This window comes from Corvus brachyrhynchos, unplaced genomic scaffold (genome assembly GCF_000691975.1).
Source record: "Corvus brachyrhynchos isolate BGI_N302 unplaced genomic scaffold, ASM69197v1 scaffold45, whole genome shotgun sequence".
Classification (NCBI taxonomy): Eukaryota; Metazoa; Chordata; class Aves; order Passeriformes; family Corvidae; genus Corvus; species Corvus brachyrhynchos.
The window spans coordinates 1,546,231-1,573,516 of NW_008238361.1; the positions used below are offsets into that span (position 1 = coordinate 1,546,231).

The 27,286-nt window shown below is 42.1% G+C and overlaps 1 protein-coding gene across 2 annotated transcripts; it reads right to left on the bottom strand.

The window, feature by feature from the left end:
* RIF1 (replication timing regulatory factor 1) lies at window positions 1-26,983 on the bottom strand. 2 transcript variants are annotated; one of them, XM_017736027.1, is made up of 35 exons: window positions 26,955-26,983; window positions 26,139-26,217; window positions 25,298-25,394; window positions 23,736-23,866; window positions 23,215-23,309; window positions 21,473-21,662; window positions 20,683-20,775; window positions 20,459-20,597; window positions 19,388-19,539; window positions 18,607-18,727; window positions 17,219-17,392; window positions 16,850-16,960; window positions 16,549-16,611; window positions 15,765-15,865; window positions 15,452-15,538; window positions 14,693-14,766; window positions 14,393-14,573; window positions 13,284-13,391; window positions 12,861-13,010; window positions 11,469-11,568; window positions 10,537-10,801; window positions 9,476-9,518; window positions 8,996-9,198; window positions 8,714-8,813; window positions 8,223-8,366; window positions 7,747-7,889; window positions 6,943-7,032; window positions 6,807-6,861; window positions 3,429-6,173; window positions 2,869-3,000; window positions 2,509-2,586; window positions 2,299-2,414; window positions 1,852-2,005; window positions 1,475-1,583; window positions 1-1,186 (listed from the first exon to the last, which is right to left on the bottom strand). In XM_017736027.1, the coding sequence occupies exons 1-35, from the start codon at window positions 26,966-26,968 to the stop codon at window positions 966-968; spliced, it is 6,858 nt and encodes a 2,285-aa protein (XP_017591516.1). In that variant the 5' UTR covers window positions 26,969-26,983; the 3' UTR covers window positions 1-965. The 2 variants fall into 2 exon arrangements, with proteins under 2 accessions (XP_017591516.1, XP_017591517.1); XM_017736028.1 differs by lacking the exon at window positions 2,509-2,586.
* Between the last annotated feature and the right edge of the window lie 303 nt (window positions 26,984-27,286).

The window sequence follows — 27,286 nt, forward strand, 5'->3', positions numbered from 1 at the left end:
TTTGGGAACTATTTGCTCTTTTATTTGCCCATGTAAAAGTTCTAAAACCACCTGCAGCAGTTCATTTCAATAAACATCCATCTGGATAGCTACAGTACAATATATACAGATCAGAATTCCAGAGGAAAACCTGGGAATTCTGGCTGAAAGTCTCCAAGAAGCAGCAATGCAGTCCATGCAATTAGAACTCCATAAATTATTACCCAACATCTGCTGTGAGTCTGTACACAATATACAAAGAGCTCTTGTCCAATCCATCCATTTCCTCATGGAAAAAAGTCTTTCCACAAGGAGAACTGCTGCCAGCAAAGGACATGGGTCAAAGCCTGGGAGGCTTTGCAGAGTCTTTCTCCTGTACAAGCACATTTGCTTAGAACTCCTTAGTCTGAGTCGTACAAAAATACATGGAAAAATAGATCCAGTACAAATCCCAGGCTCCTGCTGTAAGGAATTAAGCCCAGCTTACCTCACGTGTGCTGTCAAAGTCTCAGCAGCTCCAAAGGAAGCAGCTGGGGCAGGAGGGGAGCAGAGCTGCCAGCTCCAGCTCTTACCCCACAGCAAGAGTTTGCAGCAGTAAGAACACTTTGGATTTGAAAAAATAATTTAATTACTCTGTTGGTTTGGTTTTCACAGTCTTTGCTATTGCACAGCTTTGTCAGGTTTTCTTTCACTGCCTGAAAGAAAGATGCATAGCAATCCAATACAAACACCTCTGCCAGGGAGGAAACAGTCCCACAGATCAGGGGGGAAAAACAACCAACCAAAAAAAAAAAAAAAAAATCCCCAAAAGGGAAAAAGCAAACAACCAAAAAGAAAAAAAAAAAAAAGAATGACTTTATGGAGGTGTTTAAAAAAATCTCCTATAGCACAAAATGCAGAATTTAAGGAGTAACTGAGCAGTAAGGAAAACAAGTGGGGGGAAAAGTGTTGGAACAAACTCCTCCTTACTGAGCTGTGGGCAGCAGCTACTCGGGGCCCTCGTGGGGAGGGGACTGCCAGCGGGACTGCAGGTTCCTCAGGATGCACGAGGCCATCCCTGCCAGCTTCTCCTGCATCTCAAACAGCTGCCTGCCAGAATATCCATGGAGATCTTCAGAGCTCAGCTGAGCAGCCAGAGCCTGGATCTGCCCCAGGAGATCTGCCGGGGGCTGCTCGCTGCTGTTGGTGGTGGCTGCGTCGACCAAATCTGTAAGGAGGGAAAGGAGAGAAGTGGAGGAAAATCCAGCAGAATTCCAGCTGCTTTTGTACAAAGTAACATCCTCAAGCAGCCTACAAAGTATTTATTCCACGGGACCCAGCAAAGGCAGTCCATGCTACCCTTCCTTAGGGTGAGTTTTGCTGGGTTTGATCATGATTGTAACAATAAAACTAAACTCAAAATAAAAATAAAAGGATGAGGTGTTCCCACCAGGAGAGAATGAAGACAAGACAGAAGAACCCTCCAAGTCCCAAGCAAAAAGCCACCAGCAGGTACCTGCTGCAAGTTTTTCCTCATCTCCACAGAGAGATTTCTCCTCCACATTATTTCCAGGCTTTTCAGCATCTTCAGGCACTGTGCTTTCCTCCAACACTCGAGATTTCACCTGGGCATTTTTTGGGGAGAGAAAACATTTTCGAAGTGAAAAAACTCATTAAATTACATGGTGAGATATATTTTAGCCTCATAATCCAATCACTATTCCTGTTAATAATAATAATTTAACCAGCTCATCTGTATCTTGAATTTGTGGTACTGAGACAAGCAGGGATTAGGTTTCAAAGTGTTACTTTTCATGACGGAAAAAACACATAGTTCCTCCTGCAGTTAATTACATCAGTATTGGCTTCGTGGGTGCTAAAATTCAATTTTACCTGTTGCTCGTGGTATCCTTTCAGAGCTCTTTTGACATTGGAGACTTTGGGAGAGCGGATGGGGAGAGTTTTGATTTCCAAAGCTGTCAGAGTGCTCAGGTCTCCCACGGTCTTGATGTTCTTGGCTCGGATGAGCTGCCCCAGGCCCCTGGCACTGCAGCAGGGGAGGGAAAATGGGTTATTGGCAGAGAATCAGGGAATATCCCGAGCTGGAAGGGACCCACAGGATCATCAATCCAACTCCTGGCCCTGCACAAAGTCTCCATCCCTGGGGAGCTTTTCAGTCTTCAAAAAAGTACCTGAAGAATTCCAGAAGAGTCAAGTCTCTCCCTCACCAAACCAACACTACTCTTTTTAAAGAATTCTGGTTAAAATTCTGGTTTTGTAGGTTCAGTAAGAATTCGGTTTCTACTGAAATGCCACCTTCAAAAGCAACAAGCCACTCACCAGATGTTGGATGTGATCTGAGGTAAAATGACATCCACGGGAGCTTTGCAGCCAGCCAAGGCAGGATACACAAATTCCGAAGGGCATGGCAGAGATTCCTTGGCCATTTCTGTGATCTGGGATAACACAGGGGAAGTATTAAATTAACTGTCACACACTGAATAGAGTGAAAAAAAATAGAAGAGAAACATGAACCAAAGCACTTCTTACTAAACACTTCTTTGAGCTCTTAAATTTAAGGGTACGAGATCCTGGGGACAGAAATCCTTTGGTTGGAGTGGTAATGTGCTGGATAGAAAAAGAGGAAAAAAATATCTCAGGGTGGTAGGAATTCAGTTAAAAGTAGGAATTCAGTTAATAGTTAGATTTTAGCTCCTGAAACCTCAGAGTTCACTTGAGTTCAGAGTAACAGAACGAGTCAGGCTAAAGCAGTTTTGATTTTTACACTTCTGATCCTCATCTCTTACAACTGTGTGTAACTGACTACAGACATGCACTAAAACCATGCTACTCGTGTAAATACATGAATGCTTGGGACACACATAATATTGTAACAGAATTTCCCCTGACCTGCATGTTAGAGAGGGTTTTAAGACTTCTGGAAGAGGGTGAGGAATGGGATCTGATGACAGGACTCCTCCTGTCGATGTCATCTGCCAGGCCCTCCTGAAAAATGGGATTTGCAAAGGAGACTCGGCGGATCTGAGGAGGAGAGAAGGAGGTTTTAGAGTGGGAACTGAACCCAGCACAGCCTGGTGAAGTCTGAGGAGACAAAAAAATTCAGTTTGGAATCACTGAAGTTCTTGAACGATACAGGAAATATTTCAGCCAAGGACAGACTGGAAGGACTCCCAAAGGAATCTCTACATGCACATGGATGACCCTGAGGATGCTGATCCTGGCTTTGCAGTGATCCAGGCAGAACAGACTCTGGTGTTCTGTTTCAAAATAAAACCCCTCACCCAACCCCTCACAATGCAAACCTGTCAGTGCTGGCACATTCCAAACCCAAACATCCCCTTTTCTCTAAGGCTACTCACAGTGGAAACCAGTAACTCAATGTATCTGGAACTATTACAGTTACCCCATCCCAGTTCTGAACCCAGTATCATGCAATTCCCACTGGATACCTTATTAGCAGGTGACAGGGAGTCATCCTCCTGGTTCCTTTTGACCCCTCTCTTCAGAATGCTGGTGGATGGGGAGGCTGAGGGGGACCACGTGCAGCGAGCCTGGAGGCTGGTGGGGCTTTCAGTCACCTGCACTGAGGGGTCCCCTTCCACCTTCAGAGGGGAATCCACACTCATATTTTCCAAGGCCACGTTTTCAGCCACTTTTATTTCAGTTTCCAACGGTTCCTCCTTCACCTCTTCATCTGCAACACCACAAGTTTCTCCTGCAGTGTTCTCAGCTTCTCCTTTATCCTCCTGATTTCCCTCTAGCTCCTTCATCTCTTTTTCCTCAGGTTTGCTGTCAGCATTCAGCTCCTGGGGCACCTCTTCGAGTTGTCCATTTTCATTTACTTCTTCCTTTTCTGCAGCTGCTGGTTCTTCCCCTTGGTCCCGTGAGTCCAGGCAGCTCTCCCTGGGCTCTCCTGGAGCACTCTCAGGCAGAACCTGTTCTGTTTCCTCCTTCAGCTCAGCAGGTTCCTTTATTTCCTCTATGGACTCGGTGGTTTCACCTGCTGAACCCTCTGGATTCTCCTCCACCACCACACTGCTGCCCTGCAGGTTATCCACAGAAATTCCCTGGCTTTCCATGCTGAAGGTGCTGGGTTCCTTGGGAGGGTGCAATGGAGTGCTCATTGCACAAGGAGCCAGGGCCAAGCTCTCCTCCAAATCTGAGTGACCAGAAACATTCACAGGTGTCTCAACTGGGGTGGTCTGGGGCTCCTCCAGCTCAGTTTTCTCCTTTTTTAATTCCATGAACTTGAATTCAGTCACCTGCTGCTTTGGCTTTTTAAAGCAGCAATCACAGCTCTTGATTTTTTTCACCCTTTTGCTTCTCTTGCTTGGACACTCAGGGCTTTGCAGAGAGGAGGGCTCAGCACCTGAAACATTTGCTGCTGGTGCACAGTCCCCTGTGCTGGTTTGCTTCTCCTCCTGCTGGTTTTCCTCTGCTGCTCTCCCATCCTGGTCAGACACACAGGAGCTGCTCAGTGACTCCATGGAAGCATCACCCTTGTTTTGCTCCAGGCTGGTGTCCTGCAGAGCACCGGGACTCTCAGAGCTGCCAGACCCTACAGCTTTTCCAGCAGCTGCAGGAATTACCTGGATTTCCAGGCCACCTGGTTCAGCTGTCACTGCAGCACCTGTGCTGACCTCAGGTTCATCTTTAGTGGCTTCCAGTGAATTCTTAGTTTCATTCCCTTGGGGAGACACCTCAAGGCTCTGGCTCCCTGGCTGTCCCTCTTTCATTTTACCCTCAAGAGAATTGCTTCTACTCCTCACTTTTATGTGTTTTTTCTTCTTCGTGCTGCCCTCCTTGGCCTCAGAGCTGTCAGCCTCGGAGTTTTCTATGCTGGAGAGCAAACCTTGGGAAGATCTCCTGGTGTGGTACCGTGGGCGCTCCACCACCTTCTGCCCTGCTGTGCTGAGGCTGGCCTGAGCTTCCCCCTCAGCCCTTGGGGAATCCTCTGCCCTCCTGCCACCTCTGCTCCCATCCTCATCCAGGCCCCGGGAAGCAGGAGAGTCCTTGGAGCTCCAGTCCTCTGCCACTCTCTCAGGCTGGCTGCCCTCTTTTGTGATTTCTGTTGTTTTCCCAGGAATTCCTTTCTGCTTTTGGGATCCATCACCTTTACCCTGTGACAGCTTCTTCTGCCCAGCCTTCTCCTCCTCTTTCCTCCTGTCTCTCTTTGGGAGCCCATCCTCCTTCTCCTGGCTCCCTGAGGAGCTCTCCACAGTCTCTGAGCGTCTCCTGGAGGAACGCCGGAGCTGCTTCTGGTGAGGGGACACCTGTGGCACCTGGCTGTCATCCCCTGGGGCCTGCTCAGAGCAGCTGGTGGTATCTGGGGGGGTGTTTTCCTTCGAGTCCATGTCCAGTGCCTGGGCCTTTTCCACTTCTGCGATTGTATCCTCGGCTTTTTTGATGTCTGCTTCCGCGGAGTGCAGAGCCTGGGACTGGCTCAGGAGGACATGCTCCACGTCCTCCCCTGCAAAGCACAGCTCAGCACTGCTTTCCAGGCTGTCAGAGGCCAGGGACTCCTCTGACCTGCTCAGGAGCTTGGATTTGTTCCCTTGCAGCTCCATTCTGCTCTGCCGGCGCGTCACCCTGCGGATCGCCGTAACCCCCGCGTCAGCCTCGGGATTTGGAGGGTTTTTATTTTCCTCTCCAGATTTCTCTGCTTTAGCACTGGCCTTGCTGCCACTGGTGTTTTCCTGTGCCCCAGCAGCACTCCCAGAGAGCTCTAACACAGAGTTCAGTGGGGCTGGGCTGAAGGGCCTGTTCTCTGCAGCCCCGAATTTCTCCAGGGTGATGAAGGACTGGCGCCGGCTCACGGGCTGGGGGGTGCCAGAGATGATGTCGCTGGAAGCTGAGCTGTTGCTGACATTTGAGGTGTTCTCCTTCCCTGCCGAGGCCTCCTGAGAAGCTGCTTCCTCAGAACTTGTGTCTAGGCCCTCTCCAATGGATGTTTCCTCTGGAATCATCTCAGCTGTCTCATTTTTGGACTCCTCCTCGCTGTTGCTGATATTTGAGGTGCTCTCCTTCCCCGCTGAGGCCTCCTCGGAAGCTGCTTCCATAGCACTTGTCTCCAATCCCTCTCCAACTGATGTTTCCTCTGGGATCATCTCAGCTGTCTCATTTTTGGACTCCCCCTTGTTGTTGCAGGCTGGGCTCTCCTCTGACTGACATCCTTCACTCCCTGCGTTTTCCTCCTGTCCCAAAAATATAAACAGCAAAATATTTGTCCTAGGAATATAATGAAATAGTTGTACTTGTCCTGTGAACAGAATATTCAAATACAGTTCTGGTGTAGCAAAAAACAACACACCCACAAGGTTTTTCTAACCACCCTTCCTTCAAATTATTTATTATCTGCTGGTAGTTATAAAAGATACTTTTTTTAAAAAAACATTTAATCCCAAAACAAAGAACTCCAAAAAATGTGTTAAGTTTTGCCAGAGATATGAATAAACTTGCTACTAACCCAGTTTTTATTAAAAGCTTGTATTTTACCCAGTCTGACTGGCACTACAGTCAGCACAGCAGTTATTCAGCCAGTTCCTCCCCAAAACGAATTTAGGATTTAATGGTTTTTACACCAATAAAATACTGTGACAGCACAGGCACATGAGTGATCAGAAACTGCTCACATAAATCCTCCCATTTTGAAATCAAATACCCAGTGACTGGGCCTGCCAGGTATAAATGATAGAAAGCAGAACACAGCACTGCAATGGTGTGAAATTTCCTCTCACCTGGTGCTGAGAATGGAAAAAAGTCACAAAAAAGTCACGTTGTGGTAGAAACTCTGGTACCTTAATCACCATCAGACAATGGGAAATTACCTGAGGTTGGTTTGCAGTGTCTTCTTTGGCATTTTCTACTGAAGGTGCTACTTCCCTAAAAGAGAATGACAGGAATCAGCAGCGTTGGTGCAAAAGGAGACACCTGCAGGGACCAGAACTGGGCACTTTTACTTACAAAGAATCTTCCTGGCTCTGAGTGTACTGGGAAAATGAGGTGGTGTCCTGTGATGCATCCAAGTTGTTGTACATGGCAGGAATATCAACTCTGGAACAAAATCAGGAATGGGATGTCAGACTCTTCTTTGAAATTCATTATCTTTGTATTTTAAGGCCACTATTTTCAGCTGCATTAAATCTTTATTTTTGGGGAATAAAAGCTGTGATTGGGATCCCACTGAAAAAGAATTCATCAACACCTGACTACCCAAACCAGAGGAGTTCCAGCCACACAAGTCCTGCTCACACTGCTTTTGATGCCTAAGCACAAAAACCACTCCAATATTATTTTCTCACATTAAAAAGAGGATCATTCTAAAGATCCCTTTGCAATTAAGATGAGTCTGGGAATATCCTAACTCCTGACATGCTGCTGGCTCAAGATTTTTCTTTACATTTAGGAGTCCTTTCCTCAGATTGTTTTACCCAATCCCTTCATTTCCATGATTTATGAAAAATGACACCTTTTATTTCACACTGCAAGTGAGTCACAAAGTAAAAATCTAAACCCCAAATTCTCAAACTCCAAACAGACTAGAGAGAGTGTATTTAATCAAAATAGGAAACACAATTGCAAGAATAATTTGGTTGCTTCAAAACAGCAAAGCAAGGAACTCTCTTAGCTTTAAACTTAGTAACTCTTACGGAAGAACAAGACTCAATTACCTGTGGTAGTTGTGAGAAACAGGCACTGAAGTTAAGTCAAGCTCAGCTACCCAATGAATGACATTTCACATTAAGTTTAAAACAGTAACAGACAGACCTCTTTGACCTTAGCACTTCTTTTTGATGTTCTGTCAATACTCTTGGTTTTGTTTCGGGAGGAATAAACACAAAATCAACAGATTTCTCCTCTTCCAGAAGCGTCTCACTTGTAGTCTTAGGAGATGAAAATTCTAGTTTCAACTGCAGAAAGATAAAAAACCCAAACCCTGGGTTAGGAACAAGAGAGGAACTGAAAATCAGGAATTCCTGAAGGAACAGATCCTGTGAGGGATTTGCCAACCCCAAAACCCACCAAGACCCCAATCTGTCACAACCTCCAGCCAGAGTGAGGGCTGAGGTTTTTATCTCCCATCCTCCCACCCAGCCTGACCCCTCCCCAAAACTTGGAATATTAAATCAGAGTGTGCTGGGCAGCTGAAGTTGCAAAAGAAGTATTTCAGCATCCCCAAACTCAGGATTTTGTCCTGAAGATCCTGGATTTGGTTCCAGGGCACCTCTCTGGGAACACTCTACCTTTGCAGGTGTTGCTTGCACGTTGCTGGACTTGTCTTTGCCATCATTTTTTGGTTCACTCGTCTGTGCCAATATCGAATCTCGTTTCTGTCCCACCTTCACCTCCATTCCACTGATCTTTGCATCCAGCTGGGAATTCTCCATCTATTCAAATAAAAACACAACGAATGCACTGTGTGAAGAAACTCCAAGCTCACAAAACCCACCCTGTGTTAATTTCTAGAATAAAACCATCCCTCATTCCCAAATCTCCTCTAAATTATGTAGAGGACAACTTAAAAAATTAATTATTTCAAATAAATTCACAGAACCCAAAATTTGCAATGCAGGAAGTGCTAAGAACCATCGGAGTCTTCTGACTAACCCAGCACAGTTTATCATTCTAAACATGAAGCCAGTGCAGGTCAATCATATTAAAAATCCCAAGTGACTTTTCACTCCCTGCTGAGCAATTCCCATGAAATCCCTGTTGGGGTCAACAAAATATTTACCGTGTCAGAGAAGGGGCCACTGCACTCCTCAGACATCTCAATGCTTTCAAAACCAGGCAGCAGCAGAGGGATTTTCTTTTTGGCTTGGCTTAACACAGATCTGCTCAACAACAACAACAACAACAACAAAAAATTATATTTATGGGAGGGGGAAAAGGTGCAGAAAAAGAGCAGCAGCTTGGAACAAAAAGATCCCCCAGCTTGCACAAGGACTCAGAATGATACAAGACAACTTGAGAGCTCTTCCTGGAAAGATATAAATAATAAAAACCTGTTTCTTACTTTAATTCCTCGGGGTAAGTCAGAGAGGAGGTCTTGGCAAAGGTGGAGTTCCAGAGCTGGGCACACTGGTGGCGGATCTGTTTGTTCCTGTGCTGGAAGCCCACGCAGAGCACGGGGCAGAGCTGCTGCAGGAGCTCAGTGTCACAGGAGCCCGGGCAGTGACACTGCAGGCACTGCAGGATCTCTGCCAGCAGCTTCTCAAGCTCAGGGAGAACAAAAAACAGGGGGTTTTTATCTAACTTTTCATATAAAGTTTGCAATATTTGCATTTAAAGCTTATTTAAAAGTTTTTTATTATAAACAACTTGGAATGTCACAGCACATAAAAGTCCAAGAGCTGATTGCTCCTCCCCTCAAAAATAAAGAATTTAAAAATTAAATCTCTACCCTCATCACATTTTGTATTTAATACAGGAGGAATGGCAGAACTCTGGTGTCCCCCATTTTCCCCAAGCCCAGTGATTTCTGTAGCAAATTTACCTTGCTGTTAAGGTTGCTGTAGACTTTGGGTACCTCAGGGAGCCTGCCAAAACAAATGAAATGAATTCCTATTTTGCTATTTCATTTATCCCAAGCACCAAAATTTCACACATCATCCATTCAAGCACTGCAAACTTGTTTTAGTGAGCAACTTGATGGAATCACTTTGTGAAATGAGCCTCAGTTGGGGGATTAAACAATTTCCTGACGGAGTTTCCCAGATTATCCTATCAATTCCATGGATATGCTGACTTTAGGAGAAATTAAAGCAAATGTCAGTAGTAATTAGTACAAATTTAGAATTAAAGCTTTAACTTTTAATTGCCTTCTTAATGCTCTCCCCAAACACATTTCCCAGGCCCCATAAATATTTGCATTAAAAAGCTGAAATATTTGCTTTAAAATACTGAAGCACCACTAAGCAATTCCATAAACTGAGCAATTCCAGAGAAATAAATACATTCCATATACATAAATCTTTAGGTACAATTATCCAGAAAAATGTGAGGGAACTGCATTCAGTAACTCATTTTATACACCTGTGTCCTCCAAGCTGAACAGGTTCCCAAATTTTTATTTGCTCTCACATGTGTTCCTTCAAAAATATTTATCCAACTTCTCCTTTTTCTAAATCTTAAAAAAATGATGCTCAGAGAAGAAAAAAAACAACAACTTTTCCATTTTCATGAATAAATCCAAGGAAAACTATGCTCAAGAAAAAAGCACCAAGCCAAGTTGTTCTCAGTATTTCCTTCTGCTTAAAAATGAAAAATTATGATTTGAGGGTGCATCAAGTAATTATCATTTATTTCCTAGAAAATTTTATGCAGTGCCCACTAGAAAATAAATTTCTATTAATAAGTATCTTCCCTCCAAGGAAAATTCCCAGCAGGTGGAAACCAAACCTTTCAGCCTTGCAGAGATGCCAACACAGTCCCTCTGAAGAGATAAAAATGGAGCTTTTTTGAAGCCCTGCAAACCCCCGAGCTCCATCCCACACAACTACAGAGCACCCAGAGTATTCCCCACGCCAAAATCCCACCCAGCCTTCCAATACTCACTTGGTTTTTTCATAGAACACTGCCAAGGGCTTGGAAAAAATGGCAAATGTGGTGCCAATGAGTGAAGGCAGCGAGATGTGGCTGATGATGGTGTGGAGAGCAGCCAGGAGGGAAGGCCCCACAGAAATCAGGGATTCTGAATGGGCTTCTTTGGAGCTGAACTCATGGAAAGAGTTCAGGAGCATCAGCAGGAGCTTGAAGAGAGAGGCAAGCTTGCCAAGGGGCTCCTTTTTCTTCTTAGCCCAATCTGTGGGTGTCTGGGGAGCTAATATTCAAAAATTCAGTTAAAAAATCCATTTTTTCCTTAACCAACATGCCTGACAATAAAACACAGCTGAACACTGAGTCTGCACGAGAGGCAGAACTTCGATCCCCAAACTAAATCTATCTATAAATAGTTTAAGAATTTATTTAACAAATTAAAGACATTCTTAATGCATAATTTTATCTGATTTCTATTCTTCTCATTTATATTTACGGCTGGTCAGACTCTGCTTTTAAGGTTTTAATGCCTACTTGAAAAGAAACAGCAACCACTCCTCAGATACCACCTGATACACAAATTCTGGAACACTGAACAGGAGGGAAGGAGAAATATAAATTTTTATTAGTTTATTTATTTGGAAGTGAAGTTTACATTATGTTTTTCCTCATTAGCATTTCCAATTAAAGCATTTCATTCCTTCAGTAGCCCAACACTACATTTTACTACTTTAACAAATTCCCATGAAGCAGAAAAATTTTAATTACCTTTTTACTGAATTATGCTTTTTTGGAAATTATTTCTTCAGCTTTAGCAGTTTTAAGTGGGAATAGGAAACAAAACAAAGAATATTTTATGCACAATGACCCTTTGTCTTCTGCTATACTCTAATTTTTAAGCAACTCTTGAAGCCACACACAGAAACCCCCAAATCCAAGTGTTTCCTTACATCTAGTTTTTGGCTGGAATTTAGTTCCATAGGGTGCAAAGTTGATGCAGTCCACCATGACTGACACAAGGTGGGTGAGGCCTTCCAGCATGAAAAACATCTGAGGAGGAAACAGAGATCATCAGAAACAGAAATCAACCAGCAGAAACAAAAAACCAACCCTCAGAAACAAAAAACCCACCCTCAGCAGAGCTCAAAAGAGAAAAACTACAGAAAAAACCACATTGGATGTTCAGGACAGCAAAGAAATAATTTTTAATTAAAGGTGGATGAAATTGTTCTGCATGATCAGGTCAGACTGATAAAATTCCATTTTCAGTACACACATTTAAACTGCTGAGGATGAGCTTCCCATTCTAATAAATAAGATATAAATACAGTGTCTAAAGCAGCAAACAGTGACAGGCAGCTGGGAGGTCAGATTTAAGATACATCAATTAAATTAAGGTTCAAGGGTCACTGTGTGCTCAAAGACAAAGTCTGGTTGCCAGAAAAGCCTTTACAGGCACAACAATTAAGTTGCCATTACAGTCAAAGCACAATTAATTTTTAGTGCATGAAGATGATCAAAATTAATTTTTTTCTCCCTCAATCCATCCAAATCCTCCTAAATAAGGCCAAACTTGCTTTATAAGGAACACTGATACTGTGACCTAAAAAGAAGTTTCAATATAACTTCACACTGAACTCTTAAACTGTTCAAGTTTTGCCTGTTTAGTAATTACTGATTTTTGAAAGTGATGTTTATCAGCAGCAGTATCCAAGGTAAGTTATAATGATGCAATCCTCTAATTCCAGGTTTTCAAATCTCTTTTTTTTCTCTTGTTTCTTTCACAGTGTTTTTTCATGAATGAACTTTAAGCATGAAGGATTTTATATCCCAAAGTTAATGTTAAACCCCTTCCCCTTGTGGTGTAGGTCTGGGAACAGGCAATTCCAGTAACAAGAGGCTGATTCTTTCAAAATCCCTCTCTTGTATACAGCTTTAGAAGTAAAATCCTTGAATTTCAGTGTACAAGGCTGATGGTTCCATGTTTCTCCTCCTTCCTAATTGCAGTGCCTGGGTTTGTGGTATTTGTTAATCCCACCTATAAACACATTTCACCTGCACAAATCCCATTTACCACCATGATGACACTCATTAATCACTATTATTAATTAGTCAGAAGACAAATCTAAAGTCTGCTTAACTATTTGAATATTTAAAGCTTTATAATTAATTTTACTCCCTTCTTTCATTTCTCTACCACCTCCTGTCAGCAAAAAGAATTCTTAAAGCTTAAAGTCTCACCCAAACCACCCCACGCTACAGAAATCACTCCGTTAGAATTTACAACACGTTCTTATATATCATTTAGAAGAGATCTGCTAAATTGTATGTTTTATACTCACTACTGGAGTTTCACCTTCTAGCCCAGATATTATTTTGGCACAAATTTCTTCACAGCACAGGTTTTCTTCTGCTGTTGCAACTAGAGCAGCACAGCGAGCAAAAGCTCGGTACAGGTCTGACCACGTGCGCAACAAGGATTTCAAAGTTGGCTGTCACAGAGAAAGAGAGAAAAAGCTCATAGATATCAATATCTGTGCACAGAGAAAAGTTGATTTATTTTTTCTTCTTCTGTCAAAAGCCAGGTCGTTCTTTAGGGTTTTAAGTTGGAGGTTTAGGGTTTTAAATCTGTGGTGCAGTGTACGTACGCCATGGTAGCGAAGTCAGCTCTGAGAGTTCAGAGATTTTATAAATCCCACCTTGTTCTTAATTAATTTTATGCATTTGGTGGGATTAATTTTATATAAATTAATTTTATGCATTACCTGTGGGAATCCCTGAGCAGGGAAGATGTGGGATACTGGCAGCAACAAAGCACTGTACACAGCACTGAAGTTGTGCTCCAAGGCATCCCCCTGGTTCACCTCGTTAGTCTGCAACAAGAAGAGTTTTCTGATTAATGAAGCTGCAAAATTGGGATGACGAATAAGGCTGCTCCTGATTCACTGTAATAAGCACAGCTTGAAATCAGATATTCTGTTCAAGAGTTCAAGAGGATCCTGCTACCAAAGGATAAAAAGCTCTGTTTCTAAATGCCAAAGTAACTTCATTCCAAGAATAAAACCCATCTGTTAGGAAAGGCCTCAGGTACTCCCACTTCCTTCAGCTGCAGTGATGACAACACTTAAGAGAATCATGGAATGGCTTGGGCTGGAAGGGATCTTAAAGCCCATCCCATTCCAACCCCTGCCCATCTCATTCCACACCTTCCACTACCCCAGGGTGCTCCAAGCCCCAATGTCCAACCCGGCCTTGGACACTTCCAGGGATCCAGGGGCAGCCCCAGCTGCTCTGGGAATTCCAGCCCAGCCCCTCCCCACCCTCCCAGGCAGGAATTCCTTCCCAATATCCCATCCAGCCCTGCCCTCTGGCAGTGGGAAGCCATTCCCTGTGTCTGTCACTACATGACACTGTAGCCACAGCACCTAAAACGTTCTTCATAAATTCTATGAATTTTAGGTCTAATGACTAATGAGGATTAATTAGTTCAGCAACTCCTACATCACAGCCAACGTATTTCTAGTAAATAAGCTGCAAAACCTCTTAAATATTACAGTTTATATGGTTCTCATTACACTAAAGACATCTAACATGAGTAAAACTCTGGTCTAATTACATCCTGAACACCCCAATCTGGGATTTATTTTATTTTCACACCAAGCAAACAAACCCATGGTATTTGAAAGTTAACAGTTTCTGGAGGGAAGCTTTCCATGTTTTTTTAACAGCAGGATTATGCCAAGCTATCTGATTTCACTATCACTTCAAGACACATAATTCCTAAAAAACCATTAAGATAAATGCTCAGCACAAAGTTCTCCTGTGGGCTTCTGGGGTGGGGAAGAGAACCAAAAGCCACTGATTAATTAATTACCTGATTAATCCACTCAGTCAGAGGATTAACAACAATACTCCACATTCTCCAGAGGTGCTCCTTGTTCCCCACCTGCTTTCCACTCTGGTCAATGACACAGATCACAGACTCACTGAAAGCCAGGGCCGAGGTGGGCCCAGACAGGACATAACCCACCAGAGTTTCCAGAATCACAAAGAATCTGGGGAAGGAAATTCCACAGGTAAGAGATTTTTTTTTCCCCCCAGCTGAAATCAGAGGAAAAAACAACTTGCGTGGTATTTTCTAAGGGAGGCTTAATATCCACAAGGCTCCACGTACCTCTCATCTGTCACACAGCATTCCAAGAGGTTATTATGGAAAGGCAGCTGGATTAAGAACAAAGCTGGAGTTCCCTTGGAAGAGAAATTTAAAAGGTTCAAACAGCACTGATCACATGAAATAGGTGCCTCACTTACACAAGTAAGTATAAACGCTATTTAACTCTGAGTCAGAAATTCACAATTATTAGAAGTTGTCAAAAATTATCAATTCAAAACCAAAATGAGAGGGGAAAGCTGGAAACCTGAAGCTGCTGCCAGATCCTGGGATTTGCTGATTTCCAGGCTGCAGCAAGAGATCTTTTGGATGACTTCTGCTCAAATCTACCACAAATATTTCATGTTTGCTAGTGTTAAGAGTATTTAACAAAATGTATTTATTATCTGCCAATTAAAACTTCCAACTAGGAGCACACTCCTTCCTACTCAGTCTGCTCCTCTCCAAACAAACATTCCCCCAAATTCAGCATCATTTCAGCCTTTTTTCCACAGGGTTATTTTTGTGATTATTTTCTAAATATTTTATTATCTGTTCCTCCCCTCTGATGCAGCACAGGGAACACAGCACATGATATTCACAAATGAGTATCAGCCCTTTTTCTGCAGCAATTTCAGGGTTCAGTTCATTAATTAGAGACAGTTAAATTACTCCTCAGAAGTGAGGCCTGGAAACAAAGTCTGCATTCTGGAACATGAAATAATTTCACTTCCTAATACATTTTTTAGCATAAATAAAGTCCCAGAATTAATTCAGACTTACATTTAAAAGATCCATATCAGCAACCTGATAAGCCGGTGATCCCAATACTTTTGGAGGCAACTCCTTGACAGTGATGTCAATGAGGGACTAAGTAGGGGAAAAGAAAAAAAAAAATACATGTAAATACATTTTTTCTGAGGGTTTAAATATTTTAAGCAACACCACAAATAAAAGCAAAATTCAAACAATTCCCTTCAGTAAAAACAAATAAAAATTCTATCAAGAAGGTCTCCAAACTGTTTTTTGAAGCGTAAGAGAAGCATGTACCCAATTCTGCTGCTAAATCTGAAAATGTTTTTAAGGAAAAACTTACCAGTATTTTCTGCACAGGAAGAGAATTTGATCTCACAGTGTTTTTTAAGGCCTGGAGTAACATGGTCAGTATTTCTGAGCCTTGCTTTTCTTTCTTGTTTCCTGGAATAAAGAACATTTCCAGTCAGAGCAGAACAAAGCAATGGCCACTGAGCATCATTAGAACTTCTAGTGCAAGAGCAAAAAAATTCTGGGTATATTTGTAAACATTTACCAAATACTTCAGAGATTCAGGTGCCAATTCTGCTCATAACATAACTGAAATTCCGAAGTTTAAATAAAAACCTCCAAGTTTAATTAGTAAATGGAAACACCTTTGTTTCATTAAGGACTTAAATTTTGATACACTTCAAGTTGTGGAATTTTGTATTCATCCCAAGAACACCTCTTCATTTGCAGTTAGATTTTCAATACAGAAGTTTTCATTATTAAGAATATTCTGGACTCTCAAAGCCTTTTGGATAAAGGACATTTTTTAAATAGGAAACAACTTTTACACATCTGCAGACAGTACAGTTTACTAAGAAGAAAAATGAAGGATGCAGAAAAAAAGGCGCCAGAGTCAAAAACTTTGAGTAATCCACTAAATGTTTCCATTCCTCAATACTAAAGACCTGAGGTGGGGTTGTTTTCCTTTTGAAATTGCTTTAAAATAAAACAAAATTATTGATTCAGACTAAATCCAAGCAATGAAGCATCAACAATTTATGGTCCAGTTAAAAAAAAAAACCAAAACACCTCTGACTGGTGAGCAATGACAAATTAAAGAAAATGCCACTTTTTACCTGCTTCAATTGCTGTTTTTACATATCCATTTATGTCCTTCCAGATAACATTCAGCAAACAATCTGCAAGGTAACAATGGATTTATTCAGTTTGCAATAAAAACATTCCACAAAATTGCAGCTAAAACCCAAACTGTTAAAGGACAGATTGTGATTTAGGCCAAACTCAAGTTTGCAATGCAAGTCAGACCAGTTCTACTTCATGTAACATCAGGACATTACACAAAGTGCTGATTTCTCACGTTTCCCTTGCCCCCTTGATTTCCCAGGAAATATTTCAATTGCATCACTGAGTTCTTACCAGGAACTTCTTTTCCAACTGCAATAAAGCCATCCTGAACAGCATTTATCAGAGTGCTGGCATGCTTACAAAAAAAAGAAGGGCTACTGATCAGTGGGTACTGGAGAGGCTCTACAAGAACAAAAAAACATATTCCATAAACTTGTTACTTTGCTGTTTACTGGGAAAATAAGCCTAAAAAATAATCAAGTGTATGTGTACTTACAGCATTTAACATGAAAACAACTTATCTTAAAGAGGATTTATTAAACCATCTTTAATTTTTATTAAACAGTTTTAAATGTTTAAATCATTTCAATAGACAAAATGGGAGATAATGCAAATATTTTTTAATATAAATAAATAAATAAATAAATAAACCTCATATACCTAAACTAAGAACCAGTTTGTTTTGCTTAGCAAAATCCACAACTTGTGGTCCCATGAGGAAGTGGAGCAGCATTTCAATTCCCAGGAGCTGGATGGAAGGGAACAGCACCACTCCTGCTGTGCTGGTGTTCAGGGCCATCCTGGGCGTGCCTGGGCTCACAAACGGGAAAGGACCTGAGGGAGGGACAAAAGTCACAGTTCCTCACAATTCCAGAGAAAGGGAACATCCACCAGCCCCAAATCTCCCAGGAAAAGGACAAGTCATTGAGCAGTGCTGCGTGAAAGGCACCTCTGGCAGCCAGGTATCTCAGATAAGTGGAGTTTGCCATCACAGCCACACCCAGGTGTTTTCAAAGTATAAATTATCTGCCCAAAACTGCAAACTCTGGGAGACCAAACTTTATGTTGGCCACACAGATCTCCATGGAAGCTGTGGTTACGTGGTCACTGAACTCTTGTTGTGTGACTCTGCTGCTACAGAACAGTTTCCACTGGAAATTGTCACCTGGAGCACAAATTGAAGAGGCCTTGGCAAAACATTTTGACCAATTCAGTTGTGATCTCACAGGACAAAGATGAACCTTTTAAAGAAGGGAACACAGGAAACTCCCCACATCTAGGACATCACTGAGGCTCCTAATTACTAGGAGTAACTACTAGGAGGTAGTCTAGAGTGGCACAAGTCATGGATGCCAAGCTTGCAGAAAGGGAAGAAAAAGCAGGAGTCCCTCATTGGCTATTTAGAAATAAAGCTCAAATAGATGTGGTTTCACGTGTATTTAAAGTATTAAAATTACTGATGGATCATCATCACTGGGTAGGTTTAGATGGGGTATTGGGAAGGAATTCCTGGCTGTCAAGGTGGGAAGGCCCCGGCACAGGTTCCCCATCCCTGGCAGTGCCCAAGGCCAGGCTGGACAGGGCTTGGAGCACCCTGGGGTAGTGGGAGGTGTCCCTGCCCAGGGCAGGGGGTGGATTGGGATGAGCTTTAAGCTCCCTTTCACCCCAAACCATTCCAAGATTTTATTCTATTCAGGCGAAACTAAAAATGCTACAGAAATAAAAGGACATATATAAAAATAGCACATATATGAAAAAATAAATTTCAACCCAAAGTTCCTTTGCAACAGAGAACACAATTCAGGACATTAAAACTGGTCCTCACACTGTGATTGGCACAACTTTTTAAACTTTAAATACTGACTGGAACAGCCTCGTTTTACCCAGTATAAATCAGTACCTCTGAGCCCTGCAGCAACCATGCAGGAAAAGCACTGTTCTCAAGAATGGTAATTATAAATGAAAAAGCATGAACACCATAAACAGAACAGACAAGTCTCTGCATCTGAAATGCAGCTGGAAATGCCAACAGGTTGATGTTTCAATACCTGATTTCTGCCCAGGGGTTGCTGAGCCCAAGCTGGGGTTGCTTGGCAGGCGTGAGGGCGTTCCTGGGAATGCAGCAGCAGGATCCACACTCAGGGTGCTTTGGATTAATGGGATACAAACCTGCAGAGAGATCCCAGCTCAGGGCAAACAGCTACAACACATGCAAGCCATAAACCAAACATTTCAAATATCACAGACTGGGCTGTTCACAAATCAAGAGTTTCTGGGTATTTAGAATGAATTAGAAATGTCTAATTAAACAAAAACTCCTGTGAGATGCAGTACAGTTGGATCATCCTAAGAAAATACTTTTCCCTCCCTTTACTCCTATCTTGAAGATTAATTTAATGAAATCCAGGTGTTGGATAGAAACATGTCCATTCCACTTACAATGTGACTAGAAATGAAACACCTGGGTCATTTTTCTTTCTATCTTCCTCAGCATTTATGGTCTTTTCCTCAGTTTTCCTACGGCAGCCTCTTCCAAGCACACCCTTTCTTGGTGAAAGGACAAACCAGCCCTTATTTAACACGTTGATAATCCCTGATGGCACTCAGGGGAGATTTTCAGAGATGCTCACAGGACATTCCCACAGGCTCTCCAATATTTTGGGAATGCAAATCCCAAATATTCCTTCTGCACAATCTGTAAGTCACATGAGTGAAAACTGGTTCCCTGAGGCAGTTTGTATTTCAGTAACAAACCAGACGAGGATGAAGCAGGGACTGAGCTGCACCCCCCACCCAGGCTGAGGGATCAGGGCTGCTCTCAGCTGTTACCTGTTCAAAGTTTGAAGGCAGATGAGGTCCCAGTCTCATCAGTAAATACCACCACACCTCCAGTTTGGTCAGTGCCAGAGCCTCTGTCCTCACATGGATGGAGCTCAGGGGCTGCATCAGCAGTTTCAGCCTTTTAGCACTGCACAGGATGTCTGGGAGACCAAAGAGGTGCATTTTAAGCAATATAAATAATTAAATCACAGGACAGCAACATTTGATTAAACCATTATGCTTTTTTCTAATATATTTTAGCTTCCAATTCAATTACTGGCAATCTGCAAAACTCAAACACAGCAGCCTTTCAGACTGTCTTACTGCTCTAATTATTATCTAGAATAACTCTGGAAAAATCAAGTCTTTCAATACCAAGACTCAAATGAAATTTTCTGAACTCCAACCTGAGCCTGCTTGAGCAGGGAGGTCAGGCCAGGTGACCCAACCTGACCCATTTTGGGATTCTGTGATGAACAGGAAGAAATTCCCTCCTGCTTGCTCTGTTAGCTCCCATCTGCCCCAGGAAAAGGAAAACCAAACAGTTTTCCTTTCAGAACACCGAGCAGCACAACCAAGGTAAAAAATATTGCTCTGACACAAGCTAGATGTAAAACTTGTCCAGATCTAGGTTAGACCTTTAAAACAACTTTTTTTAACACTTCTGGAATCCTGAAGCATTGCCCTTGTCCAGTTAACCCACACCATCCGAAATAAAATATACAGAATGTTTTATTCTCCATTTCATTGCTGTTTGGATCAATTAAAGCATTACAAAACACGATTTACTAATTTTATTCTATTTCTACCAGCCTCAGCAGAACAATTAGGATAGAACAAATGATCCAACTATCACCTTGCCTTAAAAAGAAAACAAAACAAGGAAAAAAAAACAACGAAGAAAGCCAAACCTTGAATTTTATCTGTTTCTACACACCATGTGTATGTACACACCAACATTATGTGCACACCCAGTGGTATCTACCAGAGCACTGACCACTAACTGAGTATTTTTTTCCAGTTATGTATTAAACCAGGCAAAACAATTCAGGTTAATTTTTATTTCTTTTTTAAATCTACCTGGATTTAGAGCAAAATTATCAATGAGGCTCTTCCATGCAATGAAGGCAATTTTCTTCACCACTGGGGAGCCACTGCGGAATCCCAGCTCCTCCAGCTGCAGCAGGGAGTTGATGAAGCTGCCACTGCGATGCAGAGTCTGAGGAGGAAGAAATTGAGAATTAAGAGATTTCTGCTGGTAAAAAACTCCTTTTCTACAGATTCTTGGCTGCCTTTCTGCTTACCTTTCCAAGCAATCTCACAAACAGGGGCCACAGTTTTAACACAAAGGTCTCGTTTTTTGTAGAAAACAATTTCTGAAGTTCGGAAATTAATTTCTGCAGACAGAAAGAAACAGAATTTCTACAAGAAATATATTTAAAATATTCTAAAAACTACACACTCATACCAATGTCTAGGGACACAACCAACCTGTTTCTACATCAGAAGGATTTCACTCTGTACCACAGAGCATTTGCTACCACCTGATTCTCTTTTCAGTTGAAATTTATGGTTGTTATTCTGATGGTAGCAACCAACAAATCAAAATCCATTTCCTAAAATGTTTGCATTTCCTCCAACTCTAAAATCAAAACACACTCTGACCCCAAACACCACCTTGCTTGTTTGGGTTTTCTGGTTTTTCAGCAGGGAAAAAGGCAAAATAAAGAAGCCAAGCAAGTCCATAGTCCTGGAAGTGCAGGGGAACATGAAAAGCTTCACCAACACCACCAAGGGGCTGCTGCTGAACAGGATGGGGAATCTGAATGGACATGGACAATGCTGAGTATCCTTTGCTTTCTTGCCTCCATCTCCACTCTCAGGCCTCCCAATTCTGTCTCCTACCCAGGCACCACCGTTTTGCAGTGGTCCTGTACTTAACACTGCTATTAAAGGAATTTTTCCATTAAAACCTCTGCCATCAAGAAGCTGCTGGCAATGCACAGGAACTCAAATCAATGCCCCCCACCCACCCAACCCCCCCAGCTCCTCCTGCTGCTGCCTCTGGCCCAAAGGCCCAGCATTGCCACTCACTGTGGTCATCAGGTGCTCGGTGACAGCTGCCACCTCCTGCTGCTTCTGCAGGAGCAGTGGCATTCCCATCTCCAGGGCAGTGGCACCTCTTAACTGCACTTTGTGAGCTGAGTGGACAACCAGGGGGATGATCAGCTTTGCCCACCTCACAGCCTCTTCTCCCATCTGGGCTGGAGTTTGCTCCATTAAGCTGGATCCAAAAAAAACCAACAAACCCCAAAAATAGGGATTACAGATCAGCAAGACTGCTCAGGCACTCAAATTATCTTTCTATCATTAATAAATCCTCTAATTCAATTCCAAACTTTTAAATCAACTGTATTTTGACATTTTATTAAAAACTGCAAAGCTCAGGTGTTATTTCAGATAAACCTCTCCAAAAGAACAATAAACTGACTTTAGAGCTGTCCTTTCTGTTTCATCACAACAATTTGGGCAACAGCTCCCCCACAGCTGGGAACAACTCCCACCTGTTTTGGGAACATCTCAAGCCAGGTTTGCACAGACTCCATGAACACTGGCCTCGTCAGAGCTCTGATTTTGTCCTCCTATTCCTGAGCTGTTGGAGCACACCATGACAAACAATTCCGGATTTTTTTACCATCCCACACACACCAAAAAACCTGGCAGAAATGGGAATACCTGGCATATATTCAAACCAGCCTGTATCTAGAAATCCTGGAACTTTGTCAAGTGTCCCCTTTGACCCAGCAAAGTCACAGCCCCATCCCTACAGTTTATGGAGAATTTGCTGTACACTAAGGAAAATTGCTGCCTTTCAAGTCATTTTATTAAAGCCAGTGCACTTTTTAAAAGCACTCTTTAAAAGAACTATTTCACTTTCACGTAGATTTGCAGGTCAAACCAGATGCCAGAAGTTGAGGAGCATACTTAAACAAGAGTAAAGCTACAAGCTCAACATATTTACAAAGATAAAATTTGAATATTCTAGTTCTGCTGACCAAAACAATGTGCTCACAGTGACAGTCCTAAAAAGTCACCTTTGGAGTTAGACAGGAATCGCAACAGTGCTATGGGAAACATTGCACTAAAATGTGTTGCCAAGGGGATATTTTTAAATAAACCCCCAAATATTGGCAGAGAATTTCTCAACCAGGCAGGTTCTGGAAACAAAATGAACACGACTTGGGAAGCACAGGTGAGACTTGGGAAATAATTCCTAAAAAGCCATTAAAAATGAAAGCAAGGCTTTCCTCTGAATATTGTCTGATTTCTGCATCAGAATGGTTATGTCATTATTAAGGTGATCTTTTGCGGTTATAATGCACAAGTGGTGCACAGTGCAGCTGCTCCCACGCACTGCCCAGCAGTTCCCCAGTTCCCATCTGGGCACGATGCCATATTCCATGGAATATCCCCTGCTCACTTGGGATCAGCTGTCCCAGCTGTGTCCCCTCCCAGCTCCTGTGTCCCCACTGGTGGGGTGAGAAGCTGCCAAGACCTTGACTTAAAGCAAACACTGCTCAGCAGTAACTAAAACACAAACTAATGTTGTGTGATCAACATTATTCCCATCCCAAACCCAAACCACAGCACTCAGCAATCACCTCTAGCCCAGTCAAAACCAGGACAACACTGGAGGAAAACAATCTTTAACATATTAAACAACTCAAGGAGCATTAAAATTTTTTTTCTTTAGCATATTTAGTGCCACTAAGGTTTTGTATGAAGAGTTTCCCCCTCAAATTAAGGATGACAAGTGAATACTGCAGAGCACTCACCGTATAATAACATTAAGTGCTTCATATTCAACCACAACAGACTGAACTTCTCCTTTAGTCAGGATTGTTTCCAGGGTCGAGAGGATACTGGACACCTGAGGAAACAAAAGAAGAGCAGAGTGAGCACCTAGATACAAATAATTCCATGAGGAGCTGCAATTAGGGCATTTCATTTTTCATTGTGTTTGGATTATGCCAGGTCTCGTTTTAAACTGCAATATTCATAACCTTTCTCCCCTGTGCTGTTTCACTGCTTTCTAATACAACTGCTCACACTGCAGCTTTCTCCCTCAAGGAAAGCAACAATTACTGGCTCAGGTTTTCCAAGAATTCATACTTGGCTGTCAGATTTGATGGGAAATAGCCTTCAGATTCAAAAGCTACTGAGTGGAGAGTGACCAAGGATTTGCCTTGGCCACCAAAAAAAAAAAGAGAAGAAACTCACCTCTTTTTAAACAATTTCTTAAGCCTCCTCTCTGTGAGAAATGAGGCGCCAGAAAATGAAAAATGAAGAAACTCACCTCCTTTTTCACAATTTCTGGAGGAAATGCCTGCTTAGAGATGACCCAAAGTGCCCGAGTGCGAGTGTTTTTGTCTGAGGATTTCACAGCAACGCTGTTCACTGCTGACAGCAGGTCCTGGATTTCAGTGGCTGAAAGCAGAACACACAAACCCTCAAATCCTGTTCATTACAGGCCAGGTCATTCTGCTCACTTAACATTGCCCAGGGTCCATTGTCTTCAACATTACTTTGGAGCACTTTCTCTCCCAATTAAGTAGCCAAAAAGCTGAAAATATATTAATATATAAATACTAGTACTGTTGTACATCTGGATTACCTTTATAAGAATCCCTAAAATTAGAAGACAACTTTAGTTAAATACACCAGAACTACAGAATAAGTATTTAATTCTTGAAAACTTCTTGGATTTTAAGTGAATTTAGCAGCACTTTGGTCAATCTCACTGCTACATTGACATAAATTCACACTAGGGACTACAAGAGGTTTTATTATTAAAGGTGGTAAAATTGTAGCTTATTACATAAAAATTAACGAGGTTAATATAGAACTTACATCCAGCTAGGAACACAGATGGAGAAATCATGAGTTCCTTTAAAATTCAAGGCTAATAAAGTCTGATTTACTACAAATCTGCACTTTGTGGGTGAACGATCTCACAATCAGAGAAATGTAAGGACTCATTCACTCTTCTCCCCAGTCAAATGTACACACAAAGGTACAGGAGCTGCTTGTCCTCCCTCCCTCCCCATTGTTTTCAGGGCTTTGTGGTTCCTGGAGCCTGACATTCTCTAACAAAATTATAATTTATCAACAGATTAAAAAAATGAGTTATGGGAGGAAAAAAAAGACACCACATAGACATTATTAGAGATGCCTCATTCTCACAGGAAATCAGGGTAAATTTTGAATAATAGGAAAGCAGAAGACAGTGAAAAAATTGAGTAGGAGAACCAAAAGAACTAGTTTCAAACAGGAAAAATGCCCTCTCCCCTGTTACCAAAACCCTGTGGTTTTACCTTGAGACAAAGCCTCAAGTTTTTAGCAACAAAACCTTTGTTGAAAGGGATTTAGTACTTTCTAGGAATGCAGGTCATAAGATTTTGGATTACTTCAGATTAATTTGAAATATTTTGGGCTGGACTAGATGACCTTTAATGGTCTCTTCCAACTCAAACCACTCAATGGTTTGATGGAACCACCAGAAATCTCCAAGTAAAAGCTGGAACACATGGAAAAGCACTATTGTGCACCCCCAAACCCTAAAAATAGGCTCTTCACTCTTTTCCCACGTGAACATTTCTTTTTGATCACTAATTCCACACAACTAATTACTGTACTAATTGCTACCAAAGCATTTAATGAAACTAGGAGTTAGTACAACAGAATCAGTGTGAGAGCATGAAAAAGTATCACCAGACTTGTGTACAAGATGTAATTAATGAACTGATCATACTGCTCATATAAAAGACAAAACCTGGTCAAAATTAAAATAAATGCCAAGATAGGCATAAAGAAAGAACTCTGATGTATATATTTATACTCACAGGTTGCTTTGCTTACCAGATAATTCAGCTGTGTTATTTGAATTAAAAGTGCAGAATCCCAAGGCCTGCAATGCTGCATTACTGAGCTCCAAGTTTGGACTAGAAATGTGTGCCTGCAAAAAAAAAAAAAAAAACCAAACCCACAGAATCTCAGGTTAGAAAAGTACCTGAGAAATACTGAGTTTATTGTCTGAACACCAACACTGCTGGGAAGCTGACAAAAGCAAACACTTGGTGAAAAATGCACCCATGTAGGAAATCCTCCCTGAATTCCATACACGGCAAATCAATAAAACACTCTGGGGTGCTGAAAGCATTTTTGCTCTCAGTAATTCAGACATCTTTACTGAAGTAAATCCTAAACATCCCAAGTTCTCCACCTTGGCTATGTATGTTATGTTCTATCACTTGACCCTCCAATTGTTTTTAAACTTCTAAAACAAAAGGGAACAATGGCTAAAAACAATCTTTACATTAATCCTTAAAAAAACCTTGATGCTTACTGCATATTCTGAATTCTGAAGTGTTTCTAAGGCAGCTATCTCTTCTGGCTGGAAGATTAGATTTGACTGTGCAATACTGCCTGAACACACCCAAGACCCTGCATTTTATTTTTTCTTGCAGTAATTCCTCATCACAGGGAAGATCTATTTTGCCAAAAACCCCCTTCCTACTCTATCACTACCCTGCATTCCTATTAAAAATTGGACTCCATGATCTAGGATGTCTTTCCCAACCTTAATGAATCTGTGACTCTACAAATGAATTCAAATCTGTTTTTCAATGCCCACTGACCTTGTCCACCAAAATACATCTTTGTTCATTGAAGTGTAGAGAACTGAGTGGAAAAACCATACCTTAAACACCTTGCAGAGTTGAGGGAAGTGTTTCCTGACATCTGCGGCGAATGCTTTGCCTCCTTCACCAGTCAAGCGACTGTAAGGAGAGGAAGGGAAAACAAACAATATTTACAGGTTAAACACTTTGTAACTGACTTAACATTCAATTTCTCACACACAGCGGTGAGCTTTCTTGAAAGAAATTGACACAACACTGAAGGAGCTAAAGAGCAAAAATGCCACCACATGGTCTGACCCAGCAGCAAAATCCTGTGTTAGAGCACAAAGTGAGCAATGACTCGTTTTCTGCTTACAGAACATCTACACAAACATTAAGGGCTTTCACTTTTTGGTCAGCTTCTAGAAAACATTAACAACTAACAGGCAAGCTTTAAATGACTGCTGAAAATCGGATAAACAGAAACACAGGAGCTGAAAAAGCACATTCCTTATAAGCAGTTCCAGAATGCAGGCTCCCCACTGCAGGAAAATCCTTGTTTGACAACCAGCAAGGATGACTTTGCACATATGTGAGGAACATCCCTGCAGGAGAGCCGTAATTACCCCATAAAACGTAAATTATCAGTTTCTTACAGCAAAACCCAAACCGTGCTAACTTCAGTCATCCAGGACAACCTGAGAAACCTGTTGCTGCTTAATACTTACATCAGGACTTTTTTTGCTGTCAGTTATTTCTAGAAACCTGTAAAATCTGGTATCTGAGTAGCTACAGCTTTAAAAGCCACTGCAGAACTAAGGGCAGGACCTCAAGGGAGACACGGAAAGCAAGAGATCGTGCCTTTGCACATGATAAAATCGGAACGATGCACGTACAGGCACAACCTCATGGGCAAGAAGCACCTTCCAGAAAGAAATGCAATTAAAACAAGGCACGATCGCTCCGAAACCCGAGAAACACAACTAAAAACTTCACTCTTCCAAACATAAAGCTGCAACGCAGTTCCTATAACAACTAAAGAAAGTTATTAGTTCCCAACATTCCTTCAGCCACCTCTGATGATTCCCCAAGAAATCCAGGAGGGGAGAAAGGCTCTGGGATGCGCAGACCCTACAGCGATGCACTCCTTCCTCCCTCCTCTTCCTCTCCTTCCCTCACACCTCCCTCCCTTCCCTCTTCCTTCCTCCTCTCCCTCCCCCCAGACCCG

Excerpts from the sequence above, each read along its gene's own strand:
- RIF1 (XM_017736027.1), bottom strand. Across the intron at positions 19,540-20,458 it reads TAATTTTGCTCTAAATCCAG|ACATCCTGTGCAGTGCTAAA; the intron begins GTAGATTTAAAA and ends TTGGTCTCCCAG. Across the intron at positions 6,174-6,806 it reads ACACTGCAAACCAACCTCAG|GAGGAAAACGCAGGGAGTGA; the intron begins GTAATTTCCCAT and ends TTTTTGGGACAG.